At 39.0% G+C, this 18,795-nt stretch overlaps 1 protein-coding gene across 29 annotated transcripts in view; it reads left to right on the top strand.

Moving 5' to 3' along the window:
* PTPRD (protein tyrosine phosphatase receptor type D) overlaps window positions 1-18,795 on the top strand; it is a 2,247,062-nt gene that overhangs the window by 1,821,577 nt on the left and 406,690 nt on the right. For all 29 annotated transcript variants that reach the window (XM_053572732.1, XM_053572883.1, XM_053572736.1 and 26 more), the window contains one exon: window positions 11,956-12,122. In XM_053572732.1, the coding sequence (XP_053428707.1) occupies window positions 12,038-12,122 (85 nt within the window). In that variant the 5' untranslated portion in view covers window positions 11,956-12,037. The remainder of the gene's footprint in view (window positions 1-11,955; window positions 12,123-18,795) is intronic.

The following is an 18,795-nucleotide window of genomic DNA, read 5'->3' on the forward strand; positions in this document are numbered from 1 at the left end:
CATTAGAAAGGGACATTATTTCTGATTGTTCTAAACAGAATTGGGAAGAAGAGACTTCCCTGGGATCACTGAAAAGTGAAACTCGGGAGGGTTTTCTGAAGGGTCCAGGCACTTCACAATACAGCTTAATAATGGCTGTGTGGAAATAAATGGCTGGGGAGTCTCCACAGAGGCTCGGGGGCAGGGTGGGCAGTGGAGCAGATTGCTGTTTTTTGAACCATTGGCACACAGCCACTGGAGAAGTCATCTAAATATAAATCAGCCCGTGTCATAGCATAAAGCCCTCCAGTGTCTTCCACTGCGTTTCAAATGAAATCCCATCTCGGTTGCCTGCAGGCCCTGTGTGATCAGGCCCACTTTGTTTTCCCAGCCTGCCTCCTATCATTCTCTGTGGGGCCCTCTGCGCTCCAGCCATACCAGCCTCATCCCGGCCGCCTGGGCCCAGGGCGGTTTATCCCTCCATGTGGGAAGTTCCTCTTTATTTGTGTCTTGTCATTTGCATTCAGGCTGATAGGCCACCTCTTTGGGGTCCTTCATTGTGACCCTATGTAAAGTCTCCCCCTCCCGACCGATAGAACAGTTATTCTCTACCCCCTATCTTGCTTAATTTTTTTTTGTAGCACTTTAGATATATAAAAAAAAGTTTACTTGTATTTTTCTGTCTCTTAACACTGGAATGTACTGTTAGTATAAGGGACCTTGTTGTCTCATGTATGGTTGTATGTCTTTTATCTCCTGGTGTTCAGAAATATCAATGGAGCAAAAGAATGAAGGAATTAATTTTTAAAACAAAAACACAGCCCATATGTAAAGTTATTCAAATTTAGTGTAGCTACAATTTATAATCATACAATAAGGCCATTGTATGATGATCTCAAACAGCATCTTCTGTGTGTCGCATTATATTGACATCAACTGTCACATGGAGACTGGTGGACAGATCACAAAACACTCTCATTTTTGTCTCTGGTCACCTAAAATACAGGTTTTAAAAAAAGTCCAAACTAGAGACCATCTAGACTAACCAGGGCTGTTGTTCCCTAATGGTTTATGTGGAATAGGAAAAAAATGGTAGAACTTTTGTTTTTTTTATCTCATTTAAGATGTTTCTGATTTTGTGTATTTAACAATGTCTTTAGTTCAACCATAGTATAGTTCGTATGTGTAATAGACGAGCACATATTTTCACTTGTTAAACATGCACTTTATTTGTGTATGGAGTATATGGGCCAATCCAAAGTGACACATTTGAAAATAGGGAAGATTTATGCAAGGAATAGTTTTGACCCTGTTGACAATTGCTGTGCCAAGAAGTGGGTACATTTTCTAAAATGTGGCTGTTCAGGTTGTTTTTACAAGGTGATACCGGTTCAATTAACTCTGATTAAAAATATGAAAGAAAACATTATGAAGGAAATGGTCAGTCTATTCGGTTTATGATAGAAACATCATTGAGGAGACCACGAAAGGCAGAGAAACTCTTAAAAAGGCATTGTAATTTGGAGCTTAAGCGCCCACCTAATCTGATCAGACCACCAGCACCCTCCTGCCCTTCTTGCGACATCTGTGCCAGCTCTGTTCCCGGTCACCTTCCTTGTTATGTTAGTCTGGAGACTTCTCAGACTTTGCAGTGCTGTATGGATACTTCTCAACTTGGTAATATGGCATACAAATCTAAGTTCCAAAAAACATCTCTGAAGCCTAAATCCAGCAGAGAAATTTGATTGATATTTTTATTTGACACTTCCTTTTCTTTTATAGACTAATCAGTTAATTTAAGATTACAATTTGTATCTAGAAAGTTTGGTATTGAGAAGTTACTACCTCTAGTTTGCCAGTAGGTTTTTAATGACTTTAAACTTCTTTTTTGATATCTGTACTGTGTATTTTGTTTGAGGGTTTTATAGAAGTGTAATAAAAACGACAGTATTTTACAAAGTCTTTTTCCGGAGGTCTCGAATATATTTTCTCAGAGTGACTATGGGAAAGATACTTTTCTCCTTGCTGCTCTGACACATCTTGGTATGGGAAATGCACAGTGCCTTTATTGCTGCAGGACATTTTCGTACTTTATAATCAAATCACTTTATAATGCCAACTGCTTTTGAAAAATAACCATGGTGCGTCTTCATTTCTTCTTTCAAGATGGCCGTGTTGCCCTCAGCAACTCTATGATAAAGCGCACTCAGGCTAACATCTCTCCACCCAAATGACTAGATGGCATGACTCTGTGAATTCACCATCTAACATATTTCTATGTCTTCCCAATTAGTCAACATGCATCCTTGCTAAAATTTAAGTCAAAGAGAAAAAAAACTGTAAAAGGAACTTGATGGTAATATGTAAAATAAAGTTACCTTAAGATTGTATAAACACATGTGGGCACGTTATTCATCCAATTACATGTAAGAAGTTAAAAAAATTTATTTCTGATTAATCATTTTGCTCCCTAAGCACATCTGTAAACTTTTTGACTCTAAGACACACAAGGACATACTAAAAGATAACCAAGTTAAAGATTGACCTCTTGGGTAATTTTTAACTCGGTGGCAAAAACTTTCATTTGTGAATTATTTGTTGGTCTTCTAGGACAGTGAATCTCAGATACCTTCGTCTATTGAGACCCTTCCATCTTCTGTTCCCCCTTTAAGTTTGCCTTTCCCGTTCATTTGTGCCAATCCCAATATCTTCTCCTCATCAATTAAAGGAGAAATCTTTGCTCGATGGTGTTCATTTCAGAGTTGATTGTGACCTTACCTGAAGTGGCTGTCTCTGGTTTCATAAGTCAGATGGTAAAAGTAGACGCAGTGCTGTACACAAGAAATAAATTGGCTTTAAACCCTTCTCCGAGACCAACCAGATGAGTATTTTGAGGTTATTTTGGTCATTATGTTTGAGGTCATTACACTGGAGGTCATTATGTCCTTTCACTTCATTCATTGTCTTTTAAATGAGGAGGTTACCCAAGGTGATCTGTAATTATTTTTCAAATTTTTATCCATCCTTGGTTTCATTGAAGGAGGGAGTAGGCTTGAAGAGGGTCCTGTCAGTAAAGATGCATACAGTGGAACTAAACAAAATATACATGCAAAGTGAGAGAAGAGGAGCGTTATGTTTAGAATATATACAATTAATATTTGTCCTCTTTACCTTCATCTTTCTGTTTGACATAATAATCACATACCTGTTTTCTAATTTGGGTGCTACGTGTGTTGTTAATACACAGATAGGGATTTGTCATGAGAGCAACATTGGGATTATGAAGAGAATATTCTTCAATTCCACTTTCCTTAGCGATTCATGATGGCTTCTCATCATTCCACTTTCTATTTCTGTTGCTAGCAGTGGTTTGAAAGCACATTCCCTGGAACTGAATATTTCTCTCCTGAGACTGTTCCCTGGGAGAAGAGCTGAGCTCCCCTCATGGGAGATGGGAACCACATCTATTCACTGACAGACATCAGTGCAATGTCTGCTCCATTTAACAGCTTCATTCTTTTAATTGGTGACAATATTTATGCCGCCTAAGCCTGTGAACTAAACTTTTAAGTCAAGCCAACTTTGGTTCTAGCTTAGGACAAAAAGGGAAATTTGGGTCTTATCCATATTCTCATGCCCAGAAACTCAAATCTATTCTGAGTCTATGTCCTCAAACTATACTGGAAACACCTAAAATTAGTGGGTTTAAAAAAACAGTGTATTAGAAATAGGTCTTAAAACTTCCCTTTTTTTTTGTTAAATTTTGAAGTTTTCATCGGTGTCAGTGAACTGTTCCAAGACAGTGTTTTGCAACCTTGTCAATGTTGATATTCTGGGCTGGCTAATTTTTTGTTATGTGGGGATGTCCCGTGCATTGTATGATATTTATAGCATCCCTGGCCTTTACCCCTTGCATTCCAGGAGCACCCTCCTTATGTTCTGACAACAAAAAGTGTTTGCTCCCTGAGAGAGGGCAAAATCTCTGTCATCCGAGAACCCCTGGTCCAGAGTTCGGACCACTCTGAGGTTGGAACTATAGATAGACACACCATGGATGATCAAGTTAAATTGGTTTTCTTTTTTTTTTTTTTTTTTTTTGGCCGGGGCTGGGTTTGAACCCGCCACCTCCGGCATATGGGACCGGCACCCTACTCCTTGAGCCACAGGCGCCGCCCTAAATTGGTTTTCTTTGATCTCTAGCTATGAAGTATTTATAAATGATTGGAAGGGCCTTTATTTTATTTTTAAAATACTTTTATAAAGAAAAAATAATCAATGCTAGATTATTCCTTTTAGGGAGTGGTAAATTCTCATCAAAGTGAATTTAAAAAATTGCTTTTCATAGTAAAGAAATTAAATGTGTTATATATTGCTGTGGTTCTTTTTTACTATGTATTATTGAAACTGAAACAAATAAAATAGATGTAATAATAATGAAAACCTTATTCCCCATAATATACTTTAAAAGATAAATAAATTTTAAACAAAAAATATTTTGCATGCATTGAAAAAGAACCTCTTTGATTTCTAAGGTAGTGACAAAGAAAATTATAGTGAGTTAGAAATGATGGTTTGGTTTCACATCCATGTGTTCTTGAAATATACTAAGAGTATGGATGTAAAGTATTCTAGCTACAAATGATAACTATGGAGGGTAGTACACGTGTGAAGAGTCTAGATTTTTGTCATTCCAGGATGTTATAACTATATGTACTTCAAAACATTAAGTTATACGTAATAAATACATAGAATTTTATCTGTCAACTTAAAATGAAACAACAAATTATACATTATTGTTAGAATATGATGTTATTGATAATGTGTACTCAACCATATGAATGCCATCTGTCATGAAGGAAATGTTAAGGCTAGATACACTCATAAATTAGTTTATGGCTCATACATTCAGAGCTTGATATATATAGGTTACTAAAAAGTCAAATGTAGGGGATAATGTGAAATTTTGGAATAAACGTACGTAATTGCCTTATAAATTGGGCTTGGAATGGTATATCTGGCATGGAAATATCTTGTCTAAGCCCTTTCATTAAGGGCCTGTTAATTACTTATTACAATACAGTCAAAAATAGTTTAATAAATTATCATAAAAAATTCCTAAGATTAAAGTAATAGAATCTGTGTGGGGATATTTCCACCCCTCCCCTTTTTTTTTGAGATAGGGTCTTGACCTGTCACCTAGGCTAATGTTTAGTGGCCTCATCATAGTTCAAACTCTTGGTCTTAAGCAATCCTCTACCTCAGCCTTCCGAGCAGCTAGGGCTACAGGCACATGCACCATGCATGGCTGATTCTCTTATTTTTTGTAGAGATGCAGGGTGGTGTTCTTGCCCAGGCTGGTCTCAGACTCCTGGCCTCAAGCAATCCTCCCACTTCAGCTTCCCAAAGTGCTAGGATTACAGGCGTGAGCTTCCGTGCACAGACAGAATGTGTGATCTGGCATTTGGGTGGAAAGCGTATGGGTTGCATTTCTGTCTGTACTTTGTGAAAAAGGTCAGTTTCTCACTTTTACAGTGTCTTTTTAGAAGAATGGAACAAATAGCAGCACCCCAACAGCACTTGTATTTTAATTTTTCCATTGCCAGGTTCCACTTGCATCACATAAAACTAGACAAAAGCTCTGGCACGCAATAATAGATTAAAGAAATTAGATGCTTTTTCTAAAAATGTCCTTCTTTACAAATCACAATTATAGTTCTATTTGTAAGAAAAGAAGTAACAAGGGAGAGGAGCTTTCTATCTTTCTTCTATCTGTTCATGTCTCCTGGCATCTTTCACTTTTACTTCCCAAAAGAGAAAAAGAAACAATCAAAATTAATAATATCATTTTTCCTTCTCTGAAAGTGACTATATTTATATGTGCTTCTCGCATAAAGGTCTTTGAAATCTTACGGAGATGCATCTATAGTCATGTGCAAAGTGAATCATAATATATAGAGCTTAGACTAATACACACTGGGTTAAAATTAGGCATATAAGGAATCTTTTAAGTGTCTATGTTGATAGGTATTGTTTTACTCTTCCAAATATTCTTGTAATTGAGTTATTTTCGTCAAAGAACCATTGTGTGCTTACAGTCACTGGGTGTCTTTGTATTAAGTTATACCTACACCAAAAATGAGATGATTGAATTTTCACTATGTATGTATATGTAACAGCTCGTAAACTACATCTTAGCTTTCATTTCCCCCTAAGTTATTGTCATTAAAACATATTTAGGGCAAAATAGAGAAAAATGTAGAGTTTTTGATTTGATGTGCCATTATATGAAAGAGTATTTAAGGCATTTTGAGTTTCTCACCTAAAAACAATTCCTTATATTCCTTAGGGTTGAGCATTTTTTTTCAGAAGTATCTTATGTACAGTTGTTCTCCACTGTTTCATAAACTTTTTCTATTGTTCGTCTTCTCGGTATGTTTTCTATAATTGGCATGAGGCGTTTAGTACCGTTATGTATTTAGGGATTTGTTTTCCATATACCTTACTCTGATGTTAATTGAATGCAGCCATTTTATAAAACTTACACCTATACAAAGTTATTTCACGGGGATATGTAGAAACATGTTCGTCTTTTATATGTATAGAATGTGGCAAGTCCTTTCTGCCCTAAAGTTTCTTTTTTTTTTTTGAGACAGAGCTTCACTTCGTCACCCTGTTTGAGTGCTATGGCATCATAGCTCACAGCAACCTCCAACTCTTGGGCTCAAGCGATTCACTTGCCTTACCTTCTCAAGTAGCTGGGACTACAGGCACCCACCACAACACCCGGCTACTTTTAGAGACGAGATCTCGTTCTGGCTTAGGCTGGTCTCAAACTCCTGAGCTCAGGAAATTTACCCATCTCAGCCTCCCAGAATGTTGGGATTATAGGCGTGAGCCACGGCGCCTGGCTCTACCCTAAGTTTCTATTCCTATTATATCCCAAACAGGGGCTTTCAGTAGTGGGAAATATAGCAAAGTATGAAATTACACCTTTACCAGTTTTTCCCTCAATAACAGTTTTTCTACTTGGACATTTTCCTGTTATATATACTTGAACACTTATTGATTCTTCTTTTACGTCCTATAAGTAGTTTTAAAAAGGTGAAATGATATTTTTGGTAAAGATAAGGGATGTGGATGAAAAAGTGAGCTGTCCAAAAGTTAAATGGGTTTCTTTACATAACACAGTGAATCGTTAGGGTCTGATTAGTAGAAAGCTGAGGACTAGAAGGAGTTGGAATTCCCACCTTATTGTTTCCGTCTCCAATTCAGAAAACACAGACCCTTCTTTCTGTTCAGTGCTGTTAAAACATGCAGCTGTTGTCTGTGCTGTATAATGGGGTAGCCAGTAGTGCTTAAATTTAAATTAAACTTAGACAAAATAAAATGTTTCCCTCCTCAGTTGCACTAGCTATGTTTGAAATGGTCTTGTTATATGGCTTCTGGGCCTTTAGGCTAAGATTAAGTGTGAAATGGCCTGTTATTAATTAGTGCAGATACAAAACATTTATACACTGAAGAAAGTGAAATCGGAGAGCAATGGCGATAGATTGTTGTCCTCTACTGTGGTAAAATAAATATTTAGGGAGGATGCCCTCTCCCTGAAAATCCACTTGATAAAGTGAAATGTTGAGAGTTTGTTTTGGTTTTCTCTTTTCTTTTAGTGTATTTATGTTGTAACTATATGCTGAGGACATAGGGAATTTCCAGGGTGTCCTCAGAAGCCTCCGCCAGACTTGCTGCAGGCTCCTGGGCTCACCCTCCCTCTAGCTTCATCCAGAGCAGCCCTGCTTTTGTCTGTTTTATAAATTGGAGCTTGCTGGTACAATCTTTTGTACAAATGGATCCTTCTCATAAATAATTGGAAACCACTTCTAGTCCATTTGTAGAGGCCTGGTTTGGGGAGATAGATAAAAGGAAGTCACAGCATTTGGGGACTTCCCCCTTATCACCCCATACCCCCCCCCCCACTTAATGTACATGGATGTACGCTCAGGTGAAACACCATTATGACATTTCTGCTTCTGAGGTGTCTAGACTTGAGAAGATGGGTTTGCTATATGACAGGAAGAAGAAAAATGTTGGGAGATAAACAATACCTCATTTTCTAGTGATAACAGTGGTGTTTTGGTTTCTTTTTTAGTTCTATGGGGAAAATTTTTTTTTTTTTAATGCTTAATTCTTTCCCTTCCTCTCCCTGGTTTTAGAATCATGGTTTGGTTCTCTGTCCTCTTCCTAGAGTGACTCGTGACCCATGTGAACTCAGAATCACATGGATTGTGATGTCATGCGCGTCAGTTCATGGCCACTGTTACTCCTTTAGTCCCTCAGATTTTCCTGCATTTCGCTGATGGGCACCTCAGCATCTCAGATCCTTTTTTTGAATATAGCCTTGTTGTTAACTGAAAGCTTCCTTGCTTCCTGCTATGACAGGATATTCCAGACTTATTTTCTACATTTCCTACACAAAACTTACCATCAGCCATTTCTCTAAGGACTTCTTAGGAAAGAACAAAAGCCCCAGTTTATCTTTTTTTGTTTTCTTACATTAATATAGTCTATAGAAACACATATCCGTAGTACAAAAAGGTGGAAAAAATAATATATCCATCGGCATTCACATTAGTTCGAATATGAATATACTTATTACAGAAAAGCATTACACTGTTAAATTGAAGAAAAAGGGTTGGATAGGTGTCAGCTTATGTGATCACTTGAAGCAGTGATTTGTTAAGGCTTATAAGCAAGTGCTCTCTGTTGTTCCATTTCAAATTATATTAAACGAGTTGCATGGCCTTCTGAACTGTTAATTTCTCTAACCACGCATATACATGTTAAACACAAAAGCAAATATTTAGTTAATTGGGAATCAACAAAATTATTGTTTCATAAGATCTTTATGGTATTAAAAAGAAGAATCAAGGGGGTTTAAAATTTTTTTCCGTATTTTATTTTAAACGTATAGATGGTTAAGTTTTATCTCCTTGTCTCTGTTAATGAAAGATGCAAAGGACAAAGAATATAAAAAAGGGTTGGCCTCTGCTGAAGGCTTTTGGACAAATGCAGAATAATTTGTGATGCAAACTAATGCCTGGTACTTTAATATCTCGGAACCTCTATTTCTTGCATTGCGATCCTTATTATAAGCTAATTAAAAATACTTACATTTTGTCCTTGAATATTCATTTGTCCTCATTATTTTTGCTTTACATAGTTCCTTAAAAACCTCTTTGCCATTTCTGTTTCTAAATTTAAATTCCTCCTTACTGATATGCAGTCAGCATTTTCCTTTTGGTACTGTTTTTGTGTATTAAAAAAGATAAGGAGGGGAGATTGGCTGGAATGAACATCTCAAATAGGTTTTATCTTCACACCTCTGGTCTCCTTTTGTCACATCTTGGCCCAGGCATAGCCCGTTTAAGTATAAATATGTATGTCAGTATCTGCATTCATTTCTAGGGTGCTAGATCTTATCATAGTTTCAAGTCTGGAAGTAACATTTGAAGGTTCATTTGGAAAAATTTGGTCTTCTTTTGCACTTCAGCCGAGTTGGAGGAAAAGCCACATGGCTTCTTCTCTGAGCAAGCATTCATAGGATTCTATCTCTGTGATCACACGAAGTCATTATGTAGCAGTTGGCTCTGATACGCTTGCACAGACACAAATTGAGTCCGACAGGACTGATGTCTCCTGGACTTTGCTGTCATTTGAAATGCTGGCATGAGGCTGGGAGTGGCGAGAGCAGGAGGAGGGGTGGGGCTGAGTCCTTTAGCACTTCTCCCATGCCGTTTTGAGATTTTTAACACTTGATAGCTGTGAACTGCTTGATAAGTTGTTTGTTCGGATGTGATTGATAACAATAGCTGATTTGGAGCAGCTGGCTAGCTTTTGGATTCAGGAAGATGTGTTTCAGTGTACACGTTGCTTCTTCATGCCACCCACAAATCTGTTTAAAGAATAAAAAGAGGCTATCTAGTAGACTGGTAATTAGAATAATTCCTCCCTTTCCTTTTAGTTTTATCATTCCTGCGTTCAGCCTCTCCTGCATAGTAATGAAAAAGATAATATCTTTAAAAAAGTTTTTTGTTCTGCACTGAAGCTCAGTTTCAGAAAAGAAACACTGGAGTATCTGCCTTACAATTCTTTCAAAAATTCAAGTTATTTTAGTGGATTAGGTTATTTCTGGGTATCACTAGTATTACCTGGTAAGAATTTTGTATGTGTTTCAAATATTCCAATAAAAAAATAAAGGTATGCGGTTTCATTTTGCAGGTGAATTCTGACAGTCATTCTCAAGCTTTTCTTGCAGTGATAGTGGAGGCAAAGTATGTGATGTACTCTCTTATTTTATTAAGAGTACTCTGTATAAGAAAGAGGCTGTGCTAGATTTATTGAAGGTTCTATTGGAAAAATTATGTATCACCTGAAGAATCCGACTTCAGATTATTGCTTAGAGCCTGCCTGATCGTTGTTTCCCTCTTTCCCACCAGGACCACCGTCACTATTAAGTCTTACATTACTTCTCCCCGCACTTCTTTCTCTGTCCTAGTAGCATTCTCTAAATCATTCAGATGTCAGTTACGTTTTCCAAGCCTAGTTCCATGTTGTTCCTCTTTCCAAAACATTAAATAGCTTGTTTTTATAGTTTGCTGAATAAAGCCCATTTGACTTAGCTTGCCAGCCAAGACACTTTGTGACCTATTTTTTTTTTTTTTTAATTTTAAGTCTGAACCATTTTCTTTTCCCTGATCTTCTGGCTTCCTAATAGAGATGTCACTCCAACCCAATGGCTCTCAAAAGGTAGTCTCTGTTGGGCAAAGCTCCTCTTGCGCAGAACTACTGAACCATGAACCCCAAGATGGTGCCAACTATCTGTTTTAACAAGCCTTTGGGGGGTCTGATGCCTGCTGACATGACCTTGGGGAAGCCCTGCCCCCACCAAACCAGGCAACTCCTCTTCCGCAAAGTTCCTTTCCCGCTGCCTTGCCTTCGCATGGATTTCTTAGAGTACCTTTCCTTCATCTTGTGAAAATCCTGCTTATATCCCAGGGCCCAGTGGGAGAGATTGCTTTTTCCACGTAACCACTCTTTATCCTTCCTTTTATGACATTATTTGGTTTTCCTTCCTGGTGCAAATCACTTAACTCATACTAGTTATCTGGTATACCTGTCTTATTTTTTTCTCCTAATCTGGAAACTCAATAATAATAATAATAAAATAAACAGAATCTGACTGGTCTTTGTACCTGAGACACCTTGCCCTGTGTCCCTCTTTGATGTCTTGCACACAGTAGGCTTTCTAAAAATACTTCATGGCTTCTGCATTTTACAGAGAAGATTGAGAAATTAAGTCCTTGCCCAGGAGGCCTATAAAAATCCCGTTAAATCAAAGCGGCACATGCTAACTATTGTTTTGACTTATTGAAGCCAAACTAGACTTGAGTGTTGATATGTCTTCAGGGAAGAAGCCAAATATGCTACTGTAAAAAATTCTAACCTCTACCATTTAGCTGGAGAAGTTGAATTAGTCCTGTCATTCCATCATGCCAAGAAAGCAGCTTCCATTATTCTGTCAGTAATAGACTTTTATCTTGCATGCAGGAACTTCTCTTAAATCTTTCTTATAGCACTGGTGTGCCTTTTTTCCATTGATGTATTCATGTAATGTTTCATAAGAAGCGACAGCTTCATCTCAGAGTGCTTCGCCCAAAAGGTGGCCTAGCAGAGAGTAAAAGTCAGGGAGGTTGGCATAGGGGATGGCCTGGACATGGGAATGCGAGTGCTCCCACATTTCACAAACCCAGATATTCTAGGGCTCCTTCGTTTTGCAAACTGAGTTCATTTCTTTCAGTTGCAATTTATGGTGAATTTACAGTGGGTCAGTGGATTGTGTCTCTTGTGGTGACTGGGATGGAACAGGGGAAAGAGAGTGATAGAACTAAGCGTCTTTCCTTTTCTCTGCCTCTCCCTTTGCAGGCTCTGAGAGTGTTCCCGTGGAGATTCCAGCCCCGACAGCCTCGCTGCAGCGTCAGAGGCAGTGCTTCCAAGCTGCTCGCACATGCTGCTGCCAAGCTGCAGGATGGTGCTCGTCGCCAGGCCGCTGCTGCTGCTCCTCGCTTTCCTCCTCCGCACAGATGCTGAGAGTAAGCCATTCTCCCCTTCTCTGGGGGGCCGTGACCGTAATGAGTGGTTTTGTTTGCAGTTGGCACCAGGCTCAGGCCGCTGAATACATTTCCTTCGGAAGTAAATCCTGAGACACTGTGGGATCCTCCTTGGCTACCAGCCAGCCTTTGAGAGAGATTATTGACATGACTTCCTCACCATTTCCTCTCCCTCTTAATGCCCTTTTCTTGTGCCTCTAACGGCTCCTACCGTTTATTTTTATTTTTATTTTTTTATACCTCTCACCAGCCTGGTGGCAAAGATATTATGAGAACACTGATACAACTGAAACTGAGGTTAACCAGTTTGGTGTCAATAAATAAACATGGTTTAGATCCATTCGAAATTTCTTTAGTTTCGTGGATATTTCTATGTTTAGAAAAATGCACAATGTCACATTGAGCCCAATTAAACTTCCAAGCCCCTTGTAGCTGTCATAGCAGCTGTTCTAAGGTACTGTTTCCGACAGCTGTCTTTGAGTACAGTATTCAAACAAATCGAGCAGAACTGACAACTTTGTGGCTGGATGAAGGATCTGGAAGTGAGAGAATTCTATGGAGTACAGACACCAAAAGTTTAGATTTTTGGATGCAATTTATGAAACTGCGATTGTGGTCAATTAGCTCACCAATTAATGAGATGATCATATCTCCTTTGTAACTGGGAAATCATTAGGTCTACCTTTGTGTTTGTTTTCTCATCTGTCTTGTGGCTTTTGAGGAGAAATAGTGCTGGGAAAGATGTGTCTCTGGCTCATACTCACTGAAGTGTCAGGTTCCTTGGTGGGGGGTTAGTTCATATGTGAGTTGGCCATTTTCTTGGAGTGTCCCCAGGTACAATTACACTGTGTAACATAGGCAGTCATTAACGTTTCCCTCCACTGACTATTTCAGTGAGATTAAATTTGATTCCTGTTAAGGATGTCGGGAAGACAAGGATCTGGTGTCATCTTGGCCCCTTCCTACTAATTGCACTTTGACAAGAATTCCCTCCTGAGCAACCAATTGCTTCGTTTAAATAGGGGCTCTGTTTTCTAAAGCCATCTTTTTAGGCGTGAAAGGAATAATGTTAATACAGTAATAAGATACATATGGAGCATGCATAACATTCTCTGGCTAATAATGTATACCATCTCCCAATTAGCACTTGGGAGTGTCAATTAAAGGTGAAGCCAAGGAATTTCCAGTGTAATGCCAGCAAAGAATTAACTGGGAAAAAACCCAAATGTAAGATGCTCTTGTTATTTTAAAGCCATTTATGTCAAAGCTTATTTTAAAGTACTGTAGAAATCTAAATTTAGTGTAGGGAAGAGAAATTGAGCATATGGTTTTATTATTTCTGTTTTGGCTAGAATGCAAAAGTAAGTTGTTTCACCATAGTTAATTTTTTGGCAAAGTATATTGAGACCCTGAGAACCCACTTTCATGTCACATTGCAGCTAGAGATTTCCTTATAGTTAGTAGATATGGGGGAGGGGGAGAAGTTTCATGGATATACAAGTATACAAGTTAGTGTATATCCATCAAGGTAACCTTCCAGATAAGTTCTGTTGAGCAGACACACAGTTACTTAATTCTGTGTTGGAAAGTGGCAGATGGATGTCAAGTATTTAGAAACAAGGACTCTTTAAATTATCTGGTATAAAACAGTCTATGCTGCAGATGACCGTCAGGTGGCGGTCTGACGGGGGTCAGTTCTCTCTCTCTCTTCTTTTCTTTCTCCTTCATCACATTTCTTATTCCCACTGTGTAGTCTCACCAAAGAAATCACAAGGGCCCATGTTAGCAGTTTGTTAAAGTAAGATCCTTACCGTGCTGTATACTTAGGTGGTATCAGTTTTCAAACCCAAATGTCACTTGAAAAAGAATCCTTTTCCTTTCACCCTTTCCATTGCAGCTTAAGAAGGAACAGGCTTCTATTTTGCCAAATCCATTTTGATTAGCTTTGTCCTTGTCTGCTCAGCCTTGATGCAGTTTATTTTCCCTTTCATAGATTCATTTGACACCGTTGAATAGTATATACTGAAAGTTCCCAACAAAAGAGACAAATGCAGTCACATTTTTAAAGGGCCATTTTCAAAGAAGAAGGGACGTTCATTAGGAATCTACTGGACGGTGTTTGTGGTTCATGAAAGCACACGGTGGAATTGGAGATACAAACTTAGTCACTAAAAATGTTTAAAGAACAGGTGGTAAAATAGGATCCAGAATTATCATTCATTCAATTGTGTTAGTACCTTTCTTTCAAATGCTGAAAAGAAAAAATAAAGATATAGGGAGAACCAAGGAAAAGTCTGATTTCTTCACCATCATATAAAGATAATGTTTTCTAGACTTCTGTTACTTGGATCAGTGGTTTGTGTCCCTCTGCCTTCCTTAGCATATCTGACCTTATTTGTACTGATCTAAGAGATGAAGAGTTATGTTTCAAAATTAGTAGTAGTTTATCGGAACTACATGAGAACTCTAAAGTATATTTAAAAAGTTGTTTGGCCTCCTTTGAGACAGTAGACTATGTGGGGATGGGGAATGGAAAGAAGCTACTCTAGTTACTATTATTAATATGTCCACCTCTCACTCTTTCGAAATGATTAACTCCAAAGGCCCAGGGGTCAGTGTTCCATCTGCTGTGTGGAATATCATAGCAAACTACTAGGTGTGACATTGCATTAAGTAGGAGAGCTCTTGTGAGCCTTGGTTCTCAAGGATTTTGAAAAATCATAATACTATCCCTTTAGGAGAAAATTATAGTCTTTGCCATTGCCAATTTAAAATGCCTTGCATATCCCCACTATTATCTTGACAGGCTAGTTGTGTGTGTGTATCTTATTTCTTTTCATTCCTGTGTCTTAAATGCTGCAGATGAGTTTCCTTATTGGTTCTTGAATACACATATACACAATAGAGATCGTGCTTGTTATCTCAGGGAAGAGGAGAGCAGGACGTCTCTTGAGTACCATGAGTGGCTCTACCTCAAGCTGGGCAAACCAGCTGGTTTGGGTGGTGGTCTGACTGAGGTCCATTTTGGTTGAGGCAGTTGTCTGACTAAAGTCCATTCTGGGTTGGTAGTAGTCTGACTAAGGTCAATTATGGTTAGGTGGTGGTCTGAGTGGGGTCAGTCCTGGTATATGTGGTGGTCTGATTGAATCAGTTCTGGTGAGGTGGTGGTCTGACAGGTCCATTCTGGTGGGGTGGTGGTCTGATAGGTCAGTTCTGGTGAGGTGGTAGTCTGATTAGGGTCAACCTTGGTTTAGAGGGTGGTCTGACTGAGGTCAGTTTCAGGTGAGGTGGTGGTCTGACTGAGGTCAGTTCTGGTTATGTTACTGGATAAAGAGGGTCTGGCCGCCTGTCACTGTCAGCCAATATGCAGAGACAGGAATAGGTCCACCAAACTTTTTTTTTCAGAATGCCAGGATTCTAGAGAATAGTGAGAGTAGCCTCTTCAAGACTGTTGTGTTCTTCCATTTCCAGAATTACAGTTTTATACATTAAAGTTCAAAGGAAAGACCACACAAACCTCTATTATAAATAATCAGTATACCTCAGTGATCTATTACAACATTCCAATTCAAAAGTAATCTCCTGGGCAGTGCCTGTGGCTCAGTGGGTAGGGTGCTGGCCCCACATACCAAGGGTGGTGGGTTCAAACCCAGCCCCGGCCAAACGGCAACAAAAAATAGCTGGGCATTGTGGTGGGCGCCTGTAGTGCCAGCTACTCATGAGGCTGAGGCAAGAGAATTGCCTAAGCCCAGGAGTTGGAGATTGCTGTGACCTGTGACACCACAGCACTCTACGGAGGGTGATAAAGTGAGACTCTGTCTCTTAAAAAAAAAAAAAAAATTAATCTCCTAAATCAATCCACCTATATTACTCAAAATAGGCATCTTTAGGATTGGAATTAAATTTATAAAACAGTAAGAATGGGAGATGGGGGTGAAGATCAGTCAGGACCTAAACTGACCAGACCAGATGTAACATGTTTGTCCTAGCCTGACTCTATCTTATTCTCACTAGGTTCATTTTCAGTTAGGTAGTGGTCTGACTGGGGTAGTTTTGGTTAGGTGTTGGTCTGAGTAAGATCAATCCTGCTTTAGATGGTGGTCTGACTGAGGTCCATCATGGTTTAGGTGGTGATCTGACTGAGGTCCATCCTGGTCGAGGTGGTGGTCTGACTAAGGTCAATCCTGTACCTTAGTCAGGTGGTCTGCGGTACATCCTGGTTGAGGTGTTGCTCTGATTAAGGTCAATCCTGCTTTAGGTGGTAGTCTGACTGAGGTCCATCCTGGTTGAGGTAGTGGTCTGACTGTGGTCAGTCCTGGTTGAGGTGGTGGTCTGACTGAGGCCCATCCTATTTTAGGTAGTAGTCTGACTAAGGTCCATCCTGGCTAAGTTTAGTGTTCTGACTGAGGTCAATCCTGGTTGAGTTGATGGTCTGACTGAGGTCTATCCTAGTTTAGGTGGTACTCTAAGTGATGTTCATCCTGGTTGAGGTGGTGGTCTGAGTAAGGTCAGTTCTGGTTTAGGTGGTGGTCTGACTGAAATCCATCCTGGTTTAGGTTGTGGTCTGACTGGGGTCTATCCTGGTTGAGGTGGTGATCTGACTGAGGTACATCCTGGTTGAGGTGTTGGTCTGACTAAGGTCAATCCTGCTTTAGGTAGTGATCTGACTGAGGTCTATCCTGGTATAGGTGGTGGTCTTACTGAGGTCAGTTCTGGTTTAGGTTGTGGTCTGACTGCGTTCAATCCTGTTTAGGTTGTGGTCTGACTGTGGTCAATCCTGGTTGAGGTGGAAGTCTGACTGAGGTGAGTTCTGATGAGTTGGTGGCCAGACTGAGATGAATTCAGCAGTAACATGCTTACAAATTAAAGATGAATTTAGATTATGTTAGTATAATCCCGGGGTGAATGTTTTTGTTTGAGTTTTCATTATAGTTTCCGGTACTGGTTCAGTGGAAACATACCAAACAACATTGAATTTAGGTGTGCTGTATGGTATGTGAACTATATTTTAATAAAACTATTTTTTTTAAGTAAATTACTGCTTTCCCAGTCTTTTGGTTGGAGTCCCTTTGGTGTAGGCAACCTGAAAGTAACATATGTTGGTTTCTTCAGGTCAGTTTGAATACGATGTGCTCATGTTGGAGAGCAGAGATAAGCCTGTTCCTTCCCCAGGTTTATCAATGCCTTTGTTGTTTTCCTGTTCTCTGAATTGACAGAGGTGTGGCAAAGTAAAAACCTTTGCTTTTTCCTCCTTCTTCCTCCCCTCACTTTAAAGTAGCTAAATTAGCAAGGCCCAGCTGTCTGCAGCAAGGAAAATATTCTAGCTATTTTGCTGAGCATTTAGCCCCATTGTGGACTTTCTGTGGCTTTCTGAATTAATTGCTCCCAGTAGAGCTGTTGCTACCTAGTAAGGTTAAGAATATGTCACAAAATCAACACATGTGTATACTTCAAAGCATTTCATTAAATGTAGTAGGACTTGCTTTTGTTTTTGATTCCAAAACATATTTGTCATCTCTGATCTCCGTTTGTAATGAAGCCCTAAGCTTGAAGGATGGAGCATTCTCTAAAACATTTGAGTTAGTTCTTACTATTTGTAATAGTCAGTGGTATTTGATTTCACTGTTCTATGACTTCCTAATTCCCCTTCACATTCTTAACTTCTTTAATTTGCCCCATTCAGCTACTATTTACTTGACTCCTTTAAAACAACCTTGATTTGTTTGCAAGCTCCACCTCTTCCTGCCCACGTGGATTTGTTTCCATGGTACAAATGGAAATGATGAGTCAAAGAATAAAGTTCTGGTGATTGGATGGAAAAGCCACGTTAGAATTAATTCACTGACAGATGTTTTTGTGGTTTCTTTTCTGCTTCATCTGCTTCACCAAACTGTTGCATGCGTATGTGTACCTGTGGTGTGAAAAGCTTGGTGTAAAGCAGTGAGAATACAATGATTTGTTAAAAGTGTGATCACACACCAGCTTGTAATCTGTCTTCAGAAAGCAGAGCCTTTTGTTTTAGGATGCTTGTAAGCCATCTTCTCAGACTTCCTCTCTAGGCAGGAAGTAGTCATTAAGAATATGACCTCAGGAGTGTAGTTGGTGTTCACTTCCTGCATCTGCCATGCCTATGTAATTCCTCGGACCATGGGCAAGTTACACATCTCTGTGTCTCTCTCATCTGTGAAATGAAGATTAAAAATTGCACATATTTGATATAGTTACCATAAGGATTAAGTGAATAATTGCTTGTAAAGAGTTTTGAATAATAGGATTAAATGGTCACTAAATGTTAGCTGTTACTATGCATCTTTTTCCCTCCTTAGTCTTCATCTTTTCCAAATTAGAAGCAGCTATGTTTACATCTCCCTTGGCCTGTATTATTCCATTAACTTCATAATTTGAGCAGACTCTTTTAAAAATGCAAATACCTTACGTATCTTTATGTATATTTGTGATTCCAATTTCAAAGGACACTGACTGATTACCTCATTTATGTATTTCATAATCCCTTTAAAACATGTTTATTGCATACATTTCCTCTGTCAAGTGTTGATTTAACTACTGGGGATGAAATGGTGAGAAAAAAAGATATGATCCTTGCCTCTAAAAAGCTTAAACTTTAGTGGGATGGACAAATATTTGACATTAATTT

This window comes from Nycticebus coucang, chromosome 2 (assembly GCF_027406575.1).
Source record: "Nycticebus coucang isolate mNycCou1 chromosome 2, mNycCou1.pri, whole genome shotgun sequence".
Lineage (NCBI taxonomy): Eukaryota > Metazoa > Chordata > Mammalia > Primates > Lorisidae > Nycticebus > Nycticebus coucang.